This window comes from Sminthopsis crassicaudata, chromosome 4 (assembly GCF_048593235.1).
Source record: "Sminthopsis crassicaudata isolate SCR6 chromosome 4, ASM4859323v1, whole genome shotgun sequence".
NCBI classification, from domain to species: Eukaryota; Metazoa; Chordata; class Mammalia; order Dasyuromorphia; family Dasyuridae; genus Sminthopsis; species Sminthopsis crassicaudata.
Window position 1 is genome coordinate 142,257,767 of NC_133620.1, and position 21,851 is coordinate 142,279,617.

General features: G+C 33.2%; 1 protein-coding gene across 5 annotated transcripts in view; it reads left to right on the top strand.

Moving 5' to 3' along the window:
- RMND1 (required for meiotic nuclear division 1 homolog) overlaps positions 1–21,851 on the top strand; it is a 57,335-nt gene that overhangs the window by 20,382 nt on the left and 15,102 nt on the right. For all 5 annotated transcript variants that reach the window (XM_074309546.1, XM_074309544.1, XM_074309543.1 and 2 more), the window contains exons 3-7: positions 6,351–6,459; positions 8,220–8,295; positions 9,495–9,534; positions 10,515–10,615; positions 21,261–21,367. In XM_074309546.1, the coding sequence (XP_074165647.1) occupies positions 6,351–6,459; positions 8,220–8,295; positions 9,495–9,534; positions 10,515–10,615; positions 21,261–21,367 (433 nt within the window). The remainder of the gene's footprint in view (positions 1–6,350; positions 6,460–8,219; positions 8,296–9,494; positions 9,535–10,514; positions 10,616–21,260; positions 21,368–21,851) is intronic.

A 21,851-nucleotide genomic window follows, 5' to 3' on the forward strand; every position in this document is an offset into this window, starting at 1 on the left:
GATATGTTTAATGAAAATGTGAGAAGAGAATAGACAATATTCACAAATAGTTTTATGCAACAGAAGACATCTCTAAAGTTATATAACTAAATAAAAAGCCAGCGACTAATACTGATAGGTTGACTTCTTGTTAATCAATCACAAAAGGGGGGGGGGAAGGAGTACTTGTTTCAAAAAGCAAAGTGTAGATTTGTAGGCTTTTCCTCAACCAGGAATATCTCATGCATATACTACTATCATACAAAATTTTTTGATAAATGGCTGTTCAATGATCTGGTAATTGTTTTGCAAGCCATAAAAATAGGAAAATGTGAATTTGTCAGAAGTGTTTCCTGCTATCATTAAGGATTCCCTAGTGCAGAAATTCTTAATCTAAACCTTTTTTGCATGTGTCACAAACCCAATTTCAATATTATGTTTTTAAATGCATAAAATTAAGCATATAGGTTTACAAAGAAAAGAATTATCTTGAAACCGTTTTCTAAACATTAAAAACAAAACAAAACAAGTTCATGAATTCCAGGCCTTAATGACAACAGTTCATCTGGACTCATACCTAATGACTAAGCAGATGTTATCCTCTTTATTGTAACCCTGATTGCTGCCACTTCTTCTTAATGTCATTTCTTTATGTCACTATTAACTGTAAAATGTCTGAATCACCCATAACATGGACCATATTGTTTAAACCTAGGCCTCATCACTTTTGATTGGGAAAGTTGAACCAAGCCTATCATTTCAAGTCTTTATCATTAATTGACTCAAGGGGCTAAAGGGTCCTTCCTCAAATCTGCTTACTGCCAAAAATTAGAACCTAGGTATCCCAGCTTACCCAGGCCTACTCTCTCTTGCAAGATTATTAAGGGAAAATATAGTAAATACAGAACATTCCCAGGTCCACCACTGAGGGAGAGAGAGAAGGAATAAAGCCTTTATTAAGCCCCTACTATATGCTGGGTGCTTTACAAATTTTACCTCGTTTCTCTCAGTAAAGCCCTTTGTACTTCACTCCTTTTTATTTGTCTGTTCTTTGGACATCCCTGTATTATATCCATGACCTTGTATTATTTAACCCTTTAGAAATTGCAGTTCTGCCCATGCTGAATAATAGCTCTACATTCACAATGTGCAGATCTGAAGAGGCAGAAATCCAAACCTCTATCAGGAGACATAGGGTGGAAGAATGGAAGAAGTTCATTTGATGATAAGTAATAGATATAGGATTAATCTTGGGGGAAAGCTATACTCTAAATTTAAAATAGAATGTACTGTAACAAAGATTTGGATCAGTGAATAAAATGAGATGTGGGGTAGGGATCCCTGCCTCAGGTATACCAATGTAATTATTTCAGCTAGATATAAATCATAGCAATCTCAATTACTTTCTTACTGTATATATTTGGGATATGACTCCAAAAAAGCTCCCTGAGACTAAATGAACCTGATAACCACTATTCTTGGTGATACTGAAGGAAATTGATGAGATATACAGATCATTATTATTACTCTTAGTATTTCAATGTAAGGACTTCATAAAATAGTTGGATTTAGGAAATGAACAGTTAGATAAAAAGAAGTATCTTTACTTTTGGATCATACCTTAATATAAAGTCATGTCAATTTCTTCATTAGGTTTAGAGAATACCTAAAAAGGGCCTGAAATTGCAGGGAAGCAAATGTAAGCCTCATGTACACATGAATTTATAAATTAAGCTTTATGACTGAGATATGACTGCTATGTCCCAATGGACTGAGTGCTGAGACTAGAGTTAGGAAGGCCTGAGTTCAAGTCCAGGCTGTTACTATCTGAGTGATCTGGGGCAAGTCACTTAACTGCTTTCTGCCTCAGTTTCCTTGACCTTAAAATGGGCATAATAGTACTTTATCTCTGTTCAGTATTGTAGGGTAACATTTAAAAAGTTTCAGAAGACATAGTTTCTGGGTAATTTAATCATTTTACTAATGAGGCCAGCAGGGCTGGCTCTTTCTTTGGCTCTTTCTTTCTCTTAGAGCAAATACTCTTAATGGGCATAGTTTATATGTCCTTTGAAGAGTTGGTGTTCCCAAGGGGTACCTACTCAATTCATTAATCAAATGGGAGGTATACGTATTGGGATACCTGACTTAGGTTGCTCAAATCTTCATTAAAACACATCAATTTCATATCACCTATCTTGAAAATAAAGAGAATCAACATTTCCCTGAACTTGTCTGAGCAAACACAATGAGTAGAAATACATCCATTAGCCCAAACTTAGAATTTCTTTTACTATCTGATTAGATCTCTGCCTGGGTAAATCTGTAAGAGAGATTTCTCACATTGGTTGATTTCTGGATGAGGAAATAGAAAACAGGAAAAACTTTGGTACTAATACACTAATTAGTTACAGATAAGAGAGAAATATCAATTTCTCACAGTTGCAAGGATCAAATGAGATAATATATGTGAAGCCCTTAGCATAATGCCTAGTTCAGAGTAGGCAGGCACCTAAATATTTATTGGCTGAATAACTTGATGAGGGATCTCAAAAATTGATATTTCCTCTTGGATTCTATGTCTACCATAAGTATAGCTAACGTAGTCTGGTTAATTGTAAAGACAAATCTTGATCCAGAAAACTTGACAAGGAAACACTCTTCCTAATAGAACAGCATATGAAGAATGGGCACTATAAATTCAGAATGAGGCAAGTTGAGTTGTCTTTTCTCAAATTTTTCTCTTTGTTTTAGGGGATTGGGAGGTGGGTGGGTGGGAACAGGATTAAAGAGAAATAGTTGGTCAGAAAAACAAAACTGATTTAAAAATCAAGTTGCTAGCAGAAGCAGAAGATCATTATACACTTCAACAATGATACTGTATGAGGATATATTCTGATGGAAGTGGATATCTTCAACATAGAGAAGAGCTAATCCAATTCCAATTGATTAATGATGGACAGAATCAGCTACATCCAGAAAAGGAACACTGGGAAATGAGTGTAAACTGTTATTTTTACCTTCTGAATCCAATTCTTCCTGTGCAACAAGAAATTCGGTTCTACACACATATATTGTATGTAGAATATATTGTAATATATCTAACATGTATAAGACTGCCTGCCATCTAGGGGAGGGGGTTGGGGGAGGGAGGGAAAAAATCTGAACAGAAGTGCAAGGGATAATGTTATAAAAAATTACCCATGCATATGTACTGTCAAAAAAAAGTTATAAAATAAAATAAAAATTAAATTAAAATTAAAAAAAAAAACAAAGAGCTAGTATTCTGTCATGGAGATTATATTTACATAATATAAATAAATAGTTTTGAAAGATAAAAAAAAATCAAGTTGCTGATACATTTTTGACTTGTCTTAATTCAGCTCGACAAATATTATGTGTTATGAATTCTAAAACATTCTCCCTTTATCAAGAAATCCTAAAATGCTCATCCTGGAAACTTAGTTTTTCAGACTTATTGCCATAGTTTAAGGCAACCATGGAGTGCCCAGACTATCTTGATTAACAACTTTAAGGTACTTTCCCAGACTGTTTTGTTAAGCTCAGATAGAAACCAAGATTTCCAGAGTATTTTTAAGATCATCTTAATATCAACATATATCTTTTATCTTCCTACATTTTCCCTGATACTTCCCCTCTTCCCCTGAGAGATCCTCCCCCCTCCTCAAGGTTATATTTCCCCTATAAAAGATGTGATTATAATGAAGATTTTTGCTAAGTCCTTTTCTGGACCACACCGCAATGAGGTATTCTATCCCTCTTCATAGGCACTTCCCTTTAATGGCATCTTTTCTCCTCATATAGCTAACTCTAGTTGGTCTGATAGACTCCTCTGTTGATTTAGCTTGCCACTCAATGCATGCTTATACCTCATAGCATATTTCTTTAATGACTTCTTCCAAATCCCTTTCCTTGCTAATTTTGTTGCTCTCCCAAATATATTTTTATTTACCACTCCTGGTACCTATTTTAGCTCTTCATTTACCTTCTCTCATAAATAAAGGTACTTTTTGGCAAAGAGAAAACCTTTGTGAATTCATCACATGTATCTTATATTTCAAACTAGGAGTTTCTACTCTGATCCCATTATTAAATGCATACTACATGCAAGGTATTTGCTAGAAATAAAAAAATTAAAATTAGTGTGACTCTCAAGAAGTTTGTATCTAACTGGGAGAACACAGCATGGTTTAGATAAGTTAGCATAAGAAATGAAAGGAGTAAAGCAGAGAGTTAAAGATGTTTTTATAGCAGTTAGTTGTGGGGGGAAGGGCAGTTAGATGGCACAATAGATAGAGCACCAGCCCTGAAGTCAGAAGGGCCTGAGTTCAAATTTGGCCTCAGACACTTAATGCTTACTAGTTGGCTAATCCTCAGCAGGTCACTTATCCCTGTTACAGCAACAGTTGTTGCTGTGCACAAAAAAAGAAAAAAAGTTAAAAAAGAAAAAAAAAAAAAGAAACAGCTAATTGGTACACTTGGAATCTAGAAGATCAGAGTTCAACTTTGGCCTCAGATACTAGCTATGTGACCATGGACAAGTCACTTAGCTCTCTCTGCTTCAGTTTCTTTATCTGTAAACATCTTCCCAAGGTTGTAAGGATAAAATGAGATGCTTGTAAAGTTCTTTGTAAATCTCAAAGTCCTGAATAAAATAGCTATGATTGCAATAGCAATTTGGGGAAGAAAAAAGCACTGAAGGTTATAGGAATTGAGAGAGCTTCGTGAAAGATTTAGTACCTATGATGAGCCTTCTGAAGAAGGATAAAGATTCTGAAAGAACAAAATGAAAATGCTTCCCAGGAATAAAAGAAAACCTATATAAGTCACAGAAATATGAAGTAGCCTGGCATCTTTAGGGAATAGTTAATAGCAACCTAGAATGCTTGAAGGGAGTAAATGTAAATTAAAATTGGAGGATGAGGTCAGAGCCAAAGGAGAGGGTCTTAAATGGTAAACTATAGTATGTTAGGCTGTGTTTTGTAAAAGGATGACTAGAAAAGTTCTAAGATCACTTCTTGGGGAACAGATGGTGGAAAAAAGGTAGGAACACTTAACTCCTGTTGTGTTTTTGTTTTTCTACCAAAGAATTCGGTTGGGAAGGTTAGAGAAAAATGACTAAACAGGGGGGGTGGAATATAAGATAAATGAAAAAATGATAATGGAATATTTGGCTGTCCTCAGTAACTTCACATTTTCAGGACTGGATGACCCATCTCAAAGTACAGGAAAACTGGCAAAATTGATTGTTGTATCATCTCATTGCCTTTGAAAGTTGAGGAAAATAGAAGAGAAAATGAAGGACTAGAAGAAAACAGCTGTCCCACTTTGTTCAAAGAAAAAAACAAGAAACTAGAGTCTCCAAACTGATGGGTTTTTACCACTAAATGATGGGGTGAGATAGAGTTGGACCCCAAAAGTTTATTGGAGTTACATGCTGGTATCATAAAAAGAATTTGTAGGCTTAGGCCATCTCCAAATCAAGAGACAAATATTTTATTACAATGAAAATAGGCCAAATCTATATGTTTTAGCATTTACCAAGAAGAAAGACAAGAACTAAGTTTCCTATTTGAATTCCAATTAAGGGAGTAGAATGGGATGCCATTAAGTGTGGCAAATTCTTAAGGAACACTCAACACCATAAAATGGACTAAATTCATGAAAAGGGAGTTTAACTAAGATTACCCCAGATCATTTGCTTTCAAACCAAAATGGTAGGCCAAATCTAAAAAGAAATTTAATGCCTTTTTCTTAACCTTACACTTGGTTTTAAAATAACCTCATAGGATTAGAAGGACATGACTGAACAGTAGATCTTGATAAAAATATTTGTTGATTTTAATGGACTATAAACACATTATGACTCAACATAATAATCACTAACCCTAGTTAAAAATTTAACTAGATAAGTGTCACATTAAGAAAAGTGTAATATACAAATTAAGATACCTTATACCTGGTTTCAGAAGGCAGAACTTAGAGCAGCTGGTTGAAGAGTTGCTGCAAAGAAAACTTCCTACTTTCTAAAAGTAGAATAAACCACAAAGACAAAAGGGATGTCAATTTCTAGGCCAAGGAGTTGTCAATTTCATATTAGTCAAACTGGAATCTTAGGCTGACTTTTACTGCTTTAAAGTAGAAATACCCTGTAACAAATACAATTACAACTATCAAATATCTTCAAAGAATAGTGTTATTTTTGGATCAATTGTTACTTATTTTTTAAAATTTTCTGTATATATATATATATAGAATTCTAGTTTTGGAATACATTTAAATAAATTTATAAAGTGATAAATTGAAGTGGCTTGAACATAGTAACCCATGTTGTATTGATCTGATTGGTACAGGACCTGATGCACTGTACAGCCTTTGCAACAGCAGATGAATATCATCTTGGTAATCTGACTCAAGAACTTGGATCTCATGGATACATAGAAATAACCAATTTGCCTAGAGGTATATTTGTAATATGAAAACCATATATGTTAAAATGTATTAGAAATAGAATTTATTTTCATGAAACAATTGTTTTTGTCTTATTTATTTGACAAATTGTCATATTCACATTTAGTACTCACAGTCAATTAAAGTCACTTTATATAACATATTTATATGAGAAAAATCTAATGTACTTGTGCACAAGTCAATTGTAATGGATAAAAATAGCACTTTTTTTTATATTATTAAGTATTTTGAAGGTAAAAATTCATTTCCTTTAAAAGTCTAAAATAAGAGGGAAGATTCCTGAAAAAAGAGGAAGTGGTGGTGGTGGTAGTCACAATTTTTAGGATAGTTCCAAGTAGGATCATCTCAATGAATAACATTTTATTTGAATAAAAACATAATAAACTAGAAGACTATAATTAGAAGAAACTTTACAAAGCAATTGTGATGGGCTATCCCCTAACCCCAAGACAGAGAGTACCACACTAGTATATTTTGACAAACTTATGAATGAGAATACCTATTGCTGGTTGATTGCCAAAGCAGACATAGCTCATCTGGAATGATAAAGCTATATCAAGAACACTTTTCACTCTAAAGCTATAGTATTAACCATTAACCTGATATTGTGTTTTAGCGGTATTATATGTCTTTAGTTCCTGAAATCTAGACAAAACTTTTATTCCAATTCTCTGAGGAGCTTTGAATTGAAATCATCTTGCCCCTGCTAGTTAAATTGTGCACTTTCTACAGATTTTTAAGTAGATTGTAGTTCACAAAGAAGGGAAATTTAGGATTTGGTTTCTCCCAGGACAATTTGGGAGAAGGTTAGAGGGGAGAATTTTTTAAATTAGAAGGTCTTGTTCTGCTTTTATTTATGTTTATTAAATAGGATAGTAGTTCTCATGGAGAACTTTTAAGGTAATACTCATTCCAAAATTGTCAACATCCTTGTTTCCTTACCTTTATATATTTCCCCTATAGATCTCATATTTTAAAATATTTTAAAACATCATAGTTAGGTGGTACAGGAGAGTGCTGAGCCTAGAGTCAGAGAAGACCTGAGTTCAAATGTTACTTCAGACATCTGCTAGCTGTAAGTCACTTACCCTCAGCCTGTCTCAATTTCTTCACCTGAAAATGGGGATAATAATAATACCTACATCCCAAGGTTGTTAATGAGATCAAAAAAAGATAATTGTAAAGTACTTAGCACAGTAAATGCTATATAAATGGCAGCTGTCATCATCATCAGCTATGTTAGCAAAATATATTAAGGAACAAAAAGGTATTCTTTTAACATTTTTTCAGTACTGAATCATAGCAACTAGTCTAATTTCAGTCATTAGTAAATGAAGCAAATTGTAGAATCAAAAATTAGTTTTAACTGGACAATGTTAAACAGTGCCAAGTATTGCTATTAACATGGTAAATCTTTTCTTATTCTTTTTTTTTTTTTTCCTCCCCCTGAGGCTAGGGTTAAGTGACTTGCCCAGGGTCACACAACTAGAAAGTGTTAAGTGTCTGAGACCAAAGTTGAACTCGGGTCCTCCTGAATTCAGGGCTAGTGCTCTATCCACTGCGCCACCTAGCTGCCCCTCTGTTCTTTTCTCATTTCTGATATTACCACTTTTTTGGTAAATGTTGGTAGACACTTGTATCGTTTTTTGGAGTAGTGGACTTAAGAATTTGAAAGTTAATTTTCAAAACAATTGATTGGGGGGAGGAAAATTATCTTTTTATGTAGCTTTTCCATTTACTTTGAATTATAGATGCAGCAAATATTTTGGTGATTGGTGTAGAAAATTCTGAAAAAGAACATGATCCTGGAACAATCTTTTTCTTCAGGTAATGCAAAAACCAAAATCTATTCAAGATAATCTGTCTATAGACTAGAAAGTGAATTCCTTAATCTTGTATAGTAAATGGGACAATTAATTCTATTTCATTTGTGCTCTGAAGTTTATTTAAAAGAATCCCGTGATTCCTTTCAAGAAGTGAATAATCATTCTCCAATTTGCCTTTTTTTAATCTAAATTTTTCCTATATTAGTTATATTTAATAGGATACATCTATTAAAGCTTTATGTTCTAATTGTAGTATATCTCTGGCCAACTTCTCCATAGTGGTTATATGAGACGTTCTCTCACTATTTCTCTCATAATTTCATGGACCATTTCCTCTGGTCTCAGACTTCTTACTTTCCAACTCTTTAGAGGCCTGATGAATTGAATTCCATCCAAGAAACTTCATTCAGCAACTTCCAGACTAATATTGATCCCTTTCATAAGCATCAAATTAGGCAAGTTCATCCATGGCTATATATAGGTTTTACATTTTGACAAAGTCTTAAGCAACTCTCAACAGTTTAAGGCATCATCACAATTCTTTAATGATTATTATCAGTGTGGCACAACCTAATCCATCCCCTCACCTGGCCAGAGCTCTGCTTATGTCAGTCATTTTCCAAATCGTGCGTATTGGCAAGGAGTTCCTTTCTTGTTGCTTAGCAACTGGAGAAAGTTTGATTGGTGCTGGGAAAGGAGGCTAAAAAGTTTCTTTGGACTATCTAGATGTTTGTAAAACCTGATTATGGCTCCTTTGAATTACTTTGAGTGTTTGAAGAGTAGCAGTTACTTGGGCATTAAAATAATAGTGATCTTAGGGAAAAAAAAACAACACCTTTGTTTAAACATTAAAATAGTTATTTAATTTTGATTTGAACCTCATTTAATTTTGTCCCTTTAATTAATTTTGGTCAAAAACATCCATCATCTTACCTTGGCAAAGTTGAAAAACACTTTAATAAAAAACAAAAACAAAAAAACCACACACTTTATTTTTATTTTATTTATATTACTTCATTATTTAACTAGTTCAGAAACCAAAGTTTTACGAGAGTTTTTGTTAAAGTTTATTCACTTTAATAATACTTAAATTTAGGAATATTCCAGGATATATGTATATATTTAAAAACATGTTTTTCTGTATTAAATAAAACAGTGTAACTCTTAAACTAAATGGATTCTTTTGTTTATTTTATACAGGGAAGGAGCTGTTGTATTTTGGAATGTGGAAAATAAAACTGTAAGTATGAAAAAAAAACTTGAAAAGTTGGAAGAACGTTTTATAAGTTTTTACATAGCTCTTAATTATCATAATGGATGAAAACAATGGTGCAAATAATCTAAAAAGCAGCAGATAAATCTAAGCAGTATTTCTATTTGTTCTTTATTACATACTTTGCTAAGCATATTTGTCTTTCTAATAGTTCCTTTTGTCTTATATGAAACCAGAGCAACATGGTATGTTAGGGAGAATACTAGATTTAGAAAGACAAGTTCAAATTTCTTCTTCAGACACTTATTGGCTATATAATCCTCCATAAATTATTTTACCTCTCTGTGCCTTGGTTTCCTTAATTGTAAAATGAGGGTATTGGACTTGAATGATCCCTTCTGGCTTTAAATCTTTGATTTTATTTGTTTTATGAAGCAGCTTATTTTAGTAGAAAGAGCTGTACTTAAAGTTAGAAAATACCTTGGATTCTAATGTGTCTCTGACATCTATTTCTAATTTAATTAGCTATATAACTTATTTGTGGTTTAAGTCACAAACTCTTTAAACCTCAATTTCCTGTGTAACATTTAGGGTATTAAAATATCAATGGTTCCTACCACAGATGGCTGTTTCAAGATTCAATTGAGATAATATATATAGTTATTCTAGTAATTGATGGGAAAGTAGGTTACAAGCAGAAGCCTGCTTGTGATTAAATATTTGCCGGGCATAATCTGCAAAATAGGTAATTTATGCCTTGTTCACTGAGAATAGGACAAACTAAACCTTAGTTTTCAAAAGATTTTTAAAAAGTGTAAACATTGCAAACTATACCCTGCCAATATCAAGACCAGGATTTATTTATTATAATAATTGAACTTTAACTTTAAAAATAAATTTAAGCAACCTCCCAAAAAGTTAACAAGTATTATGGAAACAACATCATAGAATATTCATGTGGTTTAAATCATCCCTTATTTGGAATTGATATTTTTATTTTCCTCTAGATGAAACATGTGATGCAAATTTTAGAAAAACATGAAGTTCAGCCTTATGAAATGGCACTGGTTCACTGGGAGAATGAAGAACTTAACTACATAAAAGCAGAGTAAGTAATTTGTTGAGTATCTCTGTGATCTCATCCATATGGGCATGTCCTCCAGCAGTGCAGATTGGAGCTCACTCAAACCTGCTCATCCCATCTTTTCCATTTTTCTCCTAAGTTCAACACAGGGAGCCCATACCACACATGGTATGGGGCTTCCTTGAGTACTTTTGACATGTCAAAAATAGTAGTGCAGAAAAGGGCTGTCCATTGGTTATATAACTTTTTCTCATCAAAAAACCAGTTCATCTTCTTTTTAAATCATAAATTGACATTCTTTTTATTATTTCCCCATATGATTTCTTACATGTGGTTATGTTGCAACCTATTCATGCTCATCATGCACCCTTGCATTAACTTTCAAATAATGTTCAAATTGAATTATAGAGAGACTGCAATATCCATGACTCACATTAGTATGAGATCACTGGAGTAACATGGAATAACATTGGCATGAAAAATATAGGCCTTTGTTTTAGGGAGAAGCCAGAGATCATTAAAAAAAACTTTTCTATTTCCCAAAGGCAATCTCAACATTCCTCCTCCTATTCAATTCTGAGTCTTATTCATTTGCAAAAATTGTCCTGTATTGTCAGAAATATTACATATATATATCCCTTAGAATTGAGTTATATGTTGTTTTGCAATAGACCATATATAAACATATACATGGATTGTCCATTTTACAGTATACTATAATTCTAGACAATAGGTATTCTTTATCCACTAGTTTTTTTCTTTATGAATAGTTAGGCCAAACTCTTGAGAATCTCATTTGGCAGCTTTATTGTGTTCCAGGACTTGGTAAAATCTGTACAATGTCATCTGCAGAAAAGAACATCTGAATGACTTCATCATTTTTAGAGAAACGTTCTTTAATTTGCACTCTACCTTGATTGCCTTCCATGGTAATGAAGAACACCTCTGGTGAATGTGCATTTACCTATTTTTGTGGGTTGCAAGATAATAATGATCAGAGAATCATTAAAAAAAATTCTCTCTTCTATTTTTCAAGGAATCACATAAAATATTGGCATATGTAAAGGAAACACCTTGATAGAGAAGCCTAGAAGGGTGGCTCTTTTGCTGAACTGCTGCTCCCTTTTTCTTTTGTGTTTTATTGCAAAGGATTGCTCTCTGGGTAGGGCAGAGGGAAGGATATATTTGGAAAATGAATGTAACATAAAAATAAAGATAATTGTAAAATTGTTTTCTTTACCAAACCTATGATTTCACCAGGACTTCTCTAGTGAGAAACTTGCTCCACATATGCAAGTTGTCTAAGGCCACCAAGAAGTTAAGCATCTTGCCCAGTGTACCAACTTTAAAAATATGTATTGATTTAATTTAAATTAATGGAATGTTTTTAACATCTTCTATAGCAGAAGCTGGCACATAAATTACTTTTACTTTCTTGGTCATCTTTTTTGCAAATATTTACCATGAATACTCAATGGGAGATTCCCAAATACTTCATTTTGCTGAAACTTTCTAAGTACATACTTCATTATATATTTTCCAGAGCTTATATTAATTTTTCAGTTACTAAATATTTGCCTTCTTTTAGTCATTTTTGCATTTGTAGTAGTTGTGTATATGGTTCTCTTGATACTCTGTATTCTCCATAAATTTATAAAAGCCTTCCAATGTTTCTCTGAATTCTTCATAACAGTCATTTCTTATACCTAACTAAAATTCCATTATATGAATATATCATACTTTGTTCAGTACCCAATTGATGGGTACCCACTTTCTTTCTTTGTTTCTCACACCATAAGAAAGAACCATTCTGAATATTTTGGTTTGTATTAGACCTTTGTTTTCTATCTTTGACTTCCTTGAGCTATATTGTAAATTTCTATTATAGATACATTGAAATATCTATTGAAATTGCTAAATTAATGGAGTGGACATATTACATTTTAATTTTTTTTTCAAATACAAGTAAAAACTATTTTAAATGTTTGTTGTTTTTTTTTAAATCTTGAGTTTCAAATTCTTTTCTACCCTCCTTTCCCTTTCCTGTGAGACTGAAAGCATTTTGATAAAGATTTTACATGTATCATCATGCAAAACATTCATATTTTTTTGTTCTTAAAATGATATTGTTTACTATATACAATATTCTCTTGGTTTTGCTCATTTAACTCTGTTATTTCGTGCAACTATTTCCATGTTTTCCTAAGACCATTGAACTCATTTCTTTTTTTAAAATTAATTTTATAATTATAAAATTTTTTTGACAGTACCTATGCATGAGTAATTTTTTTTTATAACATTATCCCTTGTATTCATTTTTCCAAATTTTCCCCTCTCTCCCTCTACTCCCTCCCCTATAGGCAATCCTATACATATTAAATGTGTTACAGTATAACCTAGATACAATATATGTGTGTAAATCCAATTTTCTTGTTGCACGTTAAGAATTGGATTCCAAAGGTATAAGTAACCTGGGTAGAAAGACAGTAGTGGGGCAGCTAGGTGGCACAGTGGATAGAGCACCAGCCTTGAGTTCGGGAGTTCAAATGTAGTCTCAGACACTTAACACTTCCTAGCTGAGTGATCCTGGGCAAGTCACTTAACCCCAGCCTTAAAAAACAAACAAAAAAGACAGTAGTGCTAACAGTTTACATTCAATTCGCAGTGTTCCTTCTCTGGGTGTAGCTGTTTCTGTCCATCATTGATCAACTGGAAGTGAGTTGGATCTTCTTTATGTTGAAGTTACCACTTCCATCAGAATATATCTTCATACAGTATTGTTGTTGAAGTGTATAGTGATCTTTTGGTTCTGCTCATTTCACTCAGTATCAGTTGATGTAAGTCTCTCCAAACCTCTCTGTATTCCTCCTGCTGGTCATTTCTTACAGAACAATAATATTCTATAACATTCATATACCATAATTTACCCAACCATTCTCCAATTGATGGACATCCATTCATTTTCCAGTTTCCAGCCACTACAAAAAGAGCTGCCACAAACATTTTGGCACATACAGGTCCCTTTCCCCTCTTTAGTATTTCTTTGGAATATAAGCCCAGTAGTAGCACTGCTGGATCACAGGGTATGCACAGTTCGATAACTTTTTGGACATAATTCCAGATTGCTCTCCAGAATGGTTGGATTTATTCACAACTCCACCAACAATGCATCAGTGTCCCAGTTTCCCCACATCCCCTCCAACATTCATCATTATTTGTTCCTGTCATCTTAGTCAATCTGACAGGTGTGTAGTGATGTCTCAGAGTTGTCTTAATTTGCATTTCTCTGATCAGTAGAGATTTGGAACACTCTTTCATATGAGTGGAAATAGTTTCAATTTCATCATCTGAGAATTGTCTGTTCATATTCTTTGACCATTTATCAATTGGAGAATGGTTCGATTTCTTATAAATTAGGGTCAGTTCTCTATATATTTTGGAAATGAGACCTTTATCAGAACCTTTAACTGTAAAAATATTTTCCCAATTTGTTACTTCCCTTCTAATCTTGTTTGCATTAGTATTGTTTGTACAGAAACTTTTTAGTTTGAGGTAATCAAAATCTTCTGTTTTGTGATCGATAATGATCTCTATTTTCCTCTGGTCATAAATTCCTTCCTCCTCCACAGGTCTGAGAGGTAGACTATCCTCTGTTCCTCTAATCTATTTATGATTTTATTCTTTATGCCTAAATCGTGGACCCATTTTGATCTTATCTTGGTATATGGTGTTAAGTGTGGATCCATATCTAATTTCTGCCATACCAATTTCCAGTTTTCCCAACAGTTTTTTTGAAATAATGAATTTTTATCCCAAATGTTGGTATCTTTGGGTTTGTCAAACACTAGATTGCTACAGTTGTACCCTTTTTTTGTCCTTTGTACCTAATCTGTTCCACTGATTGACTGGTCTATTTCTTAGCCAGTACCACATGGTTTTGGTGACTGCTGCTATATAATATAGCTTTAGATCAGGTACACCTAGACCACCTTCATCTGACTTTTTTTTTTTTTCATTAATTCCCTTGAAATTCTCGACCTTTTATTCTTCCATATGAATTTTGTTGTTATTTTTTCTAGGTCATTAAAATAGTTTCTTGGGAGTCTGATTGGTATAGCACTAAATAAATAGATTAGTTTGGGGAGTATTGTCATCTTTATTATATTTGCTCGGCCTATCCATGAGCACTGAATGTCTTTCCAATTATTTAAATCTGACTTTATTTTTGAGGCAAATGTTTTGTAATTTTGCTCACATAATTCCTGACTTTTCTTTGGTAGGTGAATTCCCAGATATTTTATGTTCTCGACATTTGTTTTGAATGGAATTTCTCTTTGTATCTCTTGCTGTTGCATTTTGTTGGTAATGTATAAAAATGCTGAGGATTTGTGTGGATTTATTTTGTATCCAGCAACTTTGCTAAAGTTGTGAATTATTTCTAATAACTTTTTATTAGAATCTCTGGGGTTCTCTAAGTATACCATCATATCATCTGCAAAGAGTAACAGTTTGATTTCCTCATTACCTACTCTTATTCTTTTAATCTCTTTCTCGGCTCTTATTGCCGAGGCTAGCATTTCTAATATAATATTGAATAGTAATGGTGATAGTGGGCAACCTTAAAACATTACCATATTTATGTGGTAAAAGGAAAAAAAAAAACATGAAAAAATGAGGAAAATAAGGAAAACGTTCTCTGATCTGCATTTAGCTTCCATTAATTTTTTTCTCTGAAAATTGAAAGCATTTTTCTTTTCTTTTTCTTTTAACTTTTTATTTTCAAAAAATATGAATGCATTATTTTTTAACATTGACAGTTGCATAGCCTTGTGTTCCAAATTTTCCCCTCCTCCTCCCACCCTCTCTCCTAGATAGTAAGCAATCCAATATATGCTATACAATATTCAATATATGTAAACATATTTATACAATTATCTTTTTTAAAATAATATTATTCCTTGTATTCATTTTTCCAAATTATCCCCCCCCTCCCTCTACTCCCTCCCCCCGATGACAGGTAATCCCATACATTTTACATGTGTTACAATATAACCTAGATACAATATATGTGTGTAAATACCATTTTCTTGTTGCACATTAAGTATTAGCTTCCGAAGGTATAAATAACCTGGGTAGATAGACAGTAGTGCTAACAATTTACATTCACTTCCCAGTGTTCCTTCTCTGGGTGTAGTTATTTCTGTCCATCATTGATCAACTGGAAGTGAGTTGGATCTTCTTTATGTTGAAGATATCCACTTCCATCAGAATACCTCTTCATACAGCATTGAAGTGTACAGCGATCTTCTGGTTCTGCTCATTTCACTCAGCATCAGTTGATGTAAGTCTCTCCAAGCCTCTCTGTATTCCTCTTTCTTACAGAGCAACAATATTCCATAACCTTCATATACCATAATTTACCCAACCATTCTCCAATTGATGGACATCCATTCAACTTCCAGTTTCTAGCTACAACAAAAAGAGCTGCCACAAACATTTTGGCACATACAGGTCCCTTTCTGCTCTTTAGTATTTCTTTGGGATATAATCCCAATAGCAGCAATGCTGGGTCAAAGGGTACACAGTTTGATAACTTTTTGGGCATAGTTCCAAATTGCTCTCCAGGATGGCTGGATTCTTTCACAACTCCACCAACAATGCATCAGTGTCCCAGTTTTTCCACATCCCCTCCAACATTCATCATTATTTGTTCCTGTCATCTTAGCCAATCTGACAGGTGTGTAATGGTATCTCAGAGTTGTCTTAATTTGCATCTCTCTAATCAGTAGTGATTTGGAACACTCTTTCATATGAGTGGAAATAGTTTCAATTTCATCATCTGAGAATTGTCTGTTCATATCCTTTGACCATTTATCAATTGGAGAATGGTTTGATTTCTTATAAATTAGGGTCAGTTCTCTATATATTTTGGAAATGAGACCTTTGTCAGAACCTTTACTTTTAAAAATATTTTCCCAATTTGTTACTTCCCTTCTAATCTTGTTTGCATTAGTGTTGTTTGTACAGAAACTTTTTAGTTTGATGTAATCAAAATCTTCTATTTTGTGATCAATAATGATCTCTAGTTCTCCTCTGCTCATAAATTCCTTCCTCCTAGTGGAAAGCATTTTTCATCATGTCTTTCATAATTCTCTTGGATCATTGCTGTATAATTGCTGATAATAGCTAAGTGATTTACAGTTGATCATCATACAGAATTACTGATATTGTTTACTGTAATGTAAAAGGCTAGCTCTCTGGTGGGCCTCAGGATCAGCCCTAGACCTTGGGCTTTGTGGGAGAGTGAAGTTAAGGAGACAGGAGAACAGCAGACACATGACTGGTCAAAAATGGAGTCTGGACTCTAGAGTCTGAAGCCTAAAGTCTTCTCTGTGGCTGAGATCGCCAAGAGAGCCCCTGCACATATGAACAGACAATTTTCAGATGATGAAATTGAAACTATTTCCACTTGTATAAAAGTGTTCCAAATTATATTGATCAGGGAAATGCAAATTAAGACAACTCTGAGATACCATTACACACCTGTCAGATTGGCTAAGATGACAAGAACAAATAATGATGAATGTTGGAGGGGATGTGGGAAACCTGGGACACTGATACATTGCTGGTGGAGTTGTGAATAAATCCAACCATTCTGGAGAGCAATCTGGAATTATGCCCAAAAAGTTATCAAACTGTACATACCCTTTGATCCAGCAGTGCTGCTACTGGGCTTATATCCCAAAGAAATACTAAAGAAGGAAAAGGGACCTGTATGTGCCAAAATGTTTGTGGCAGCTCTTTTTGTAGTGGCTAGAAACTGGAAAATGAATGGATGTCCATCAATTGGAGAATAGTTGGGTAAATTGTGGTATATGAATGTTATGGAATATTATTGTTCTATAAGAAATGACCAGCAGGATGAATACAGAGAAGCTTGGAGAGACTTACATGAACTGATGCTAAGTGAAATGAGCAGAACTAGGAGATCATTATATGCTTCAACAACAATACTATATGAGGATGTATTCTGATGGAAGTGGATATCTTCGACAAAGAGAAGATCTAATTCAGTTACAATTGATCAATGATGGACAGAATCAGCCACACCCAGAAAATTAACACTGGGAATTGAATGTAAACTGTTTGCACTTTGGTTTTTCTTCCCAGGTTATTTTTACCTCCTAAATCCAATTCTCCCTGTGCAACAAGAGAACTATTCAGTTCTGCACACACATATATTGTATCTAGGATATACTATAACATAATTAACATGTATAAGATTACTTGCTATCTAGGGGAGGGGGTAGAGGGAGGGAAGGGAAAAGTCAGAACAGAAGTGAGTGCAAGGGATAATGTAAAAAATTACCCAGGCATATATTCTGTCAATAAAAAGTTATAATTAAAAAAAAAAAAAGAGAGAGAGCCCCAGCACTGCATTATAACACCACATTGAGCATGTGCAGTGTAGAACATCACATACACCAACTAGATTGACCACATCATTATATTATATCAAGCATGTGCTTAGAGAACCTCCATCTCCCACCCAATACTTAACTACAAGCACCCTGCTGTCTTAGATTCAAGTACACCCTTTCAGAGTCCTGTCCCACTACAGTTTACAATGTTTTTCTAGTTTTGCTCATTTTACTTTACATCAGTTCATATAAATTTTTCCAGGTTATTCTGAAAGCATTCTTTTCATCATTTTCTATAGCACAATAGTATTCTATCCCAGCAATAAAACATAATTGGTTCAACCATTCTCCATTTGGTAAGCATCCCTTCAATTTCTGGGTTTTTTCCACCACAAAAAGAGCTGTTATAAATATTTTTGTTTGTAGATAGATGTGGGTATAGATGTTCTTTTCATTTTTTTTGTCTCTTTGGAATACACTAAGTCAAAGGGTACGCACAATTTTATACTTTTTGGGCATAGTTCCAAATTGTTCTCCAGAATAGATCAGTTTACAACTCCACCAACAATGCATTAGTGTACCAATTTTCCCATATCCCCTTCAACATTTATCATTTTCCTTTTCTGTCATAGTGGTCAATCTGAGAGGTGTACAGTAGTACTGCAGAGTTGTTTTAATTTGCACTTCTCTCTTCAGTAATGATTTAGAGCATTTTTCTATATGACTGTAGTTAGCTTTCATTTGTCTGAAAACTACCTATTTATAGTCTTGAACCATATTTGTCAGTGATTTGTATTCTTAGAAATTTTAATCAGTTCTCTGTGTATTTGAGAAATGAAGGGGGGCAGCTAGGTGGCGCAGTGGATAGAGCACCAGCCTTGAATTCAGGAGGACCAGAGTTCAAATCTGATCTCAGACACTTAACACTTCCTAGCTGTGGGCAAGTCACTTAACCCCAACCTCAAAAAAAAAAAAAAAAAGAAAAAGAAAAAGAAAAGAGAAATGAAGGCCTTTATCAGAGAAATTTGCTATTAAAAATGTTTCCCAGTTTTCTTCCTTCCTTCTAATGTTGGCCGTAGTGATTTTGTTTGTACAAAAAAAATTACGTAATCAAAATTATTTAGTTTTTTTTAATAGAAATGAATGTTGTATTTTGTTAAAAGCTTTTTCTGCATCTATTAAAATAATCAAATGATTTTTGCTGTTTTTGTTAATGCTTATGTTATGCTTATAGTTTCCCTAACATTAAACTAGCCCTGCATTCTTGGTATAAATCTCACCTAAAGATACTATGTGATTTTTTTTTTAATATGTTGTAATCTCCTTGCTAGTATTTTATTTAAAACTTTTGCATCAATATTGATTAGAGCAAGTGGTCTGGAGTTTTCTTTTTCTGTTTTGCTTTTCCTGGATTAGTTATTAGCACTCTATTTCATAAAAGGAATTTTATAGGACTCCTTTTCTGCTTTCCAAATAGTTTATATAGTGTTCGAATTAATTTTTCTTATATGTTTGATACAATCATTTGTGAATCTATCTGGTCCTAGAGATTTTTACTCAAGGAACTCATTGATGGCTTCTATTTTTTTTTTTCTATAATAGGATTATTTCAGTTGATAAATGGTCAACGGATATAAACAATTTTCAGATGAAAAAATTAAAGCCATTTCTAGTCATATGAAAAAAATGTTCAAAATCACTATTGATTAAAAAAATGCAAATTAAGGCTGAGGTACTACTTCACACTTTTCAGATTGTCTAAAATGACAGGAAAAGATGATAAATGTTGAAAGGGATGTGGGAAAACTGGGACACTAATACATTGTTGATAGAGTTGTGAATTGATCCAACCATTCTAGAGGGCAATTTGGAACTATGCCCAAAGGGCTGTAAAATTGGATGGACCTTTTGATCCAGCACTGTCTACTGGGCCTGTAAACCAAAGAGACCACAAAAAAAGAGAGAGTGAAAAGGACCCACATATGCAAAGATGTCTGTAGTAGCTCTTTTTTGTAGTGACAAGGAACTGGAAACTGACAATGAGGTGATGCTAGAAAATTCCAATAGACTTGGGATAGATAGATAATGCCATCCATCTTCGGAAAGAAAACTGTAGAGACTGAATGTGGATCAAAGCATAGTATTTTCAACAAATGAACTATGTTTTTTATTTGCTTCTTTTTTCTTCCTTATGGCATTTTAGCCACTTTATTAACTAAATGTCAAATTTCATCCAGAATGGTTAACCTACTCTGCATTTCCACCAATAATGCTTTAGCTTTTTTGTGCTTCTTTAGACCCTTCAACACTATTCTTCCTATCCTTTGTTATTTTTGCCAGTCCTGTATAATTCATAAAATCTCAGAGCTATTTTCATTTCTATATTTATAATTATTAACAATTCTTTTGAGAACTGTTATATCCTTTGACAGCTTTTTTTAATGATTTAAATAGATAGAGTGTTCTTAGTTATTAATAAAGTCCATTTAATTAAAAATGACACTTGTATAAATAATATGAATCAAGAGAATTGGACATTTAATAAACAACTATTTTATAGAGATTTCTTAAAGTTAATGTTATGTTTCAGATTTTCTAGTTGATTTCAAAAACTATAGACATACGTTAAATCTATTTTAATTCACAATTACACTAGTACTTGGATAAGTAAATTATTTTTTATTGAAATAATAATTATAAGTAGCATTTTTATAAGGGCAGCTAGGTGGTGCAGTGAATTGAAGTCAGAAGGCCTGAATTCAAATTCTATTTCAGACACTGGCTAGACAAACCTGTTTGCCTCAACTTCCTCAGCTGTAAAATGAGCTGAAGGAGATGGCAAAAACACTACAGTATCTGTTCCATCCTCCTCCCAAAAAAAGCCCTAAAGTGGGATTAAGAAATCAAACAAAAGCACACATTTATATAGTGCTTTAAGATTTACCAAATATATTACAAGTAAATGTTATCTTATTTTATTCTCCCAACAACCTTGGTAGGTGTTACTTATACCTTTTATACAAATAGAGAAATTTGAAGCCAACAAAAGTTAATTAACTTACCCAGAGTCACAATGGTTCAAAATGTCTGCAGTCATAGCAGGGTTCTCTCTATTGTGCTATTAGTTGCCTCTTTAAAGGGCTACTGAATCATGTACTTTACATCTCTATATAAATAGTTTTTAATAAAGATTTGTAAAGTGATTTTTAATATAGGCTTTGTTTATGTTTTTATGTACCTTTTCATAGGGGCCAGTCGAAGCTTCATAGGGGGGAAATCAGGTTAAATTCAGAATTGGATCTAGATGAAATCATACTGGAGAAATTTGCCTTTTCAAATGCCCTATGCCTTTCAGGTAAGTTGTTATTTCAGAGTTTAGTTTCACAACTTTTTTTAGCAGTTATTGAGAGTTTGTAAGAAGTTTGACATATTTTCACAGACTAATTTAACTAGCTATAAAAACAAATAATATATAAACTTCCTGAATAAGGAACAAAAATCTAAGCTAAAACTTTTAGCATTTTATAATTTAGAATGAATTTTAATAATCAACAAAGACTTTTGTTCTGTGCCCTCTTCTAGGTCTATCTGTTGTGCTGCCTATTTTGTTCTTTAGAAAATGTTTTAAAATTTAATTGTTATCAGTAGACATGTTCCTAACTCATAATCTAGATTTCCTATAAGTCTTTTATTTAATATTTATTGCTTTTTACAATATCATATTTCATTGCATTAATATACCATTTAACAGACTTTCTATGATTATTAGACATAGAGTCTTTATAATATTTTGCTATTATTGCAAAGAGAATACTTTTAATACTTTTTGTACAGCTAGG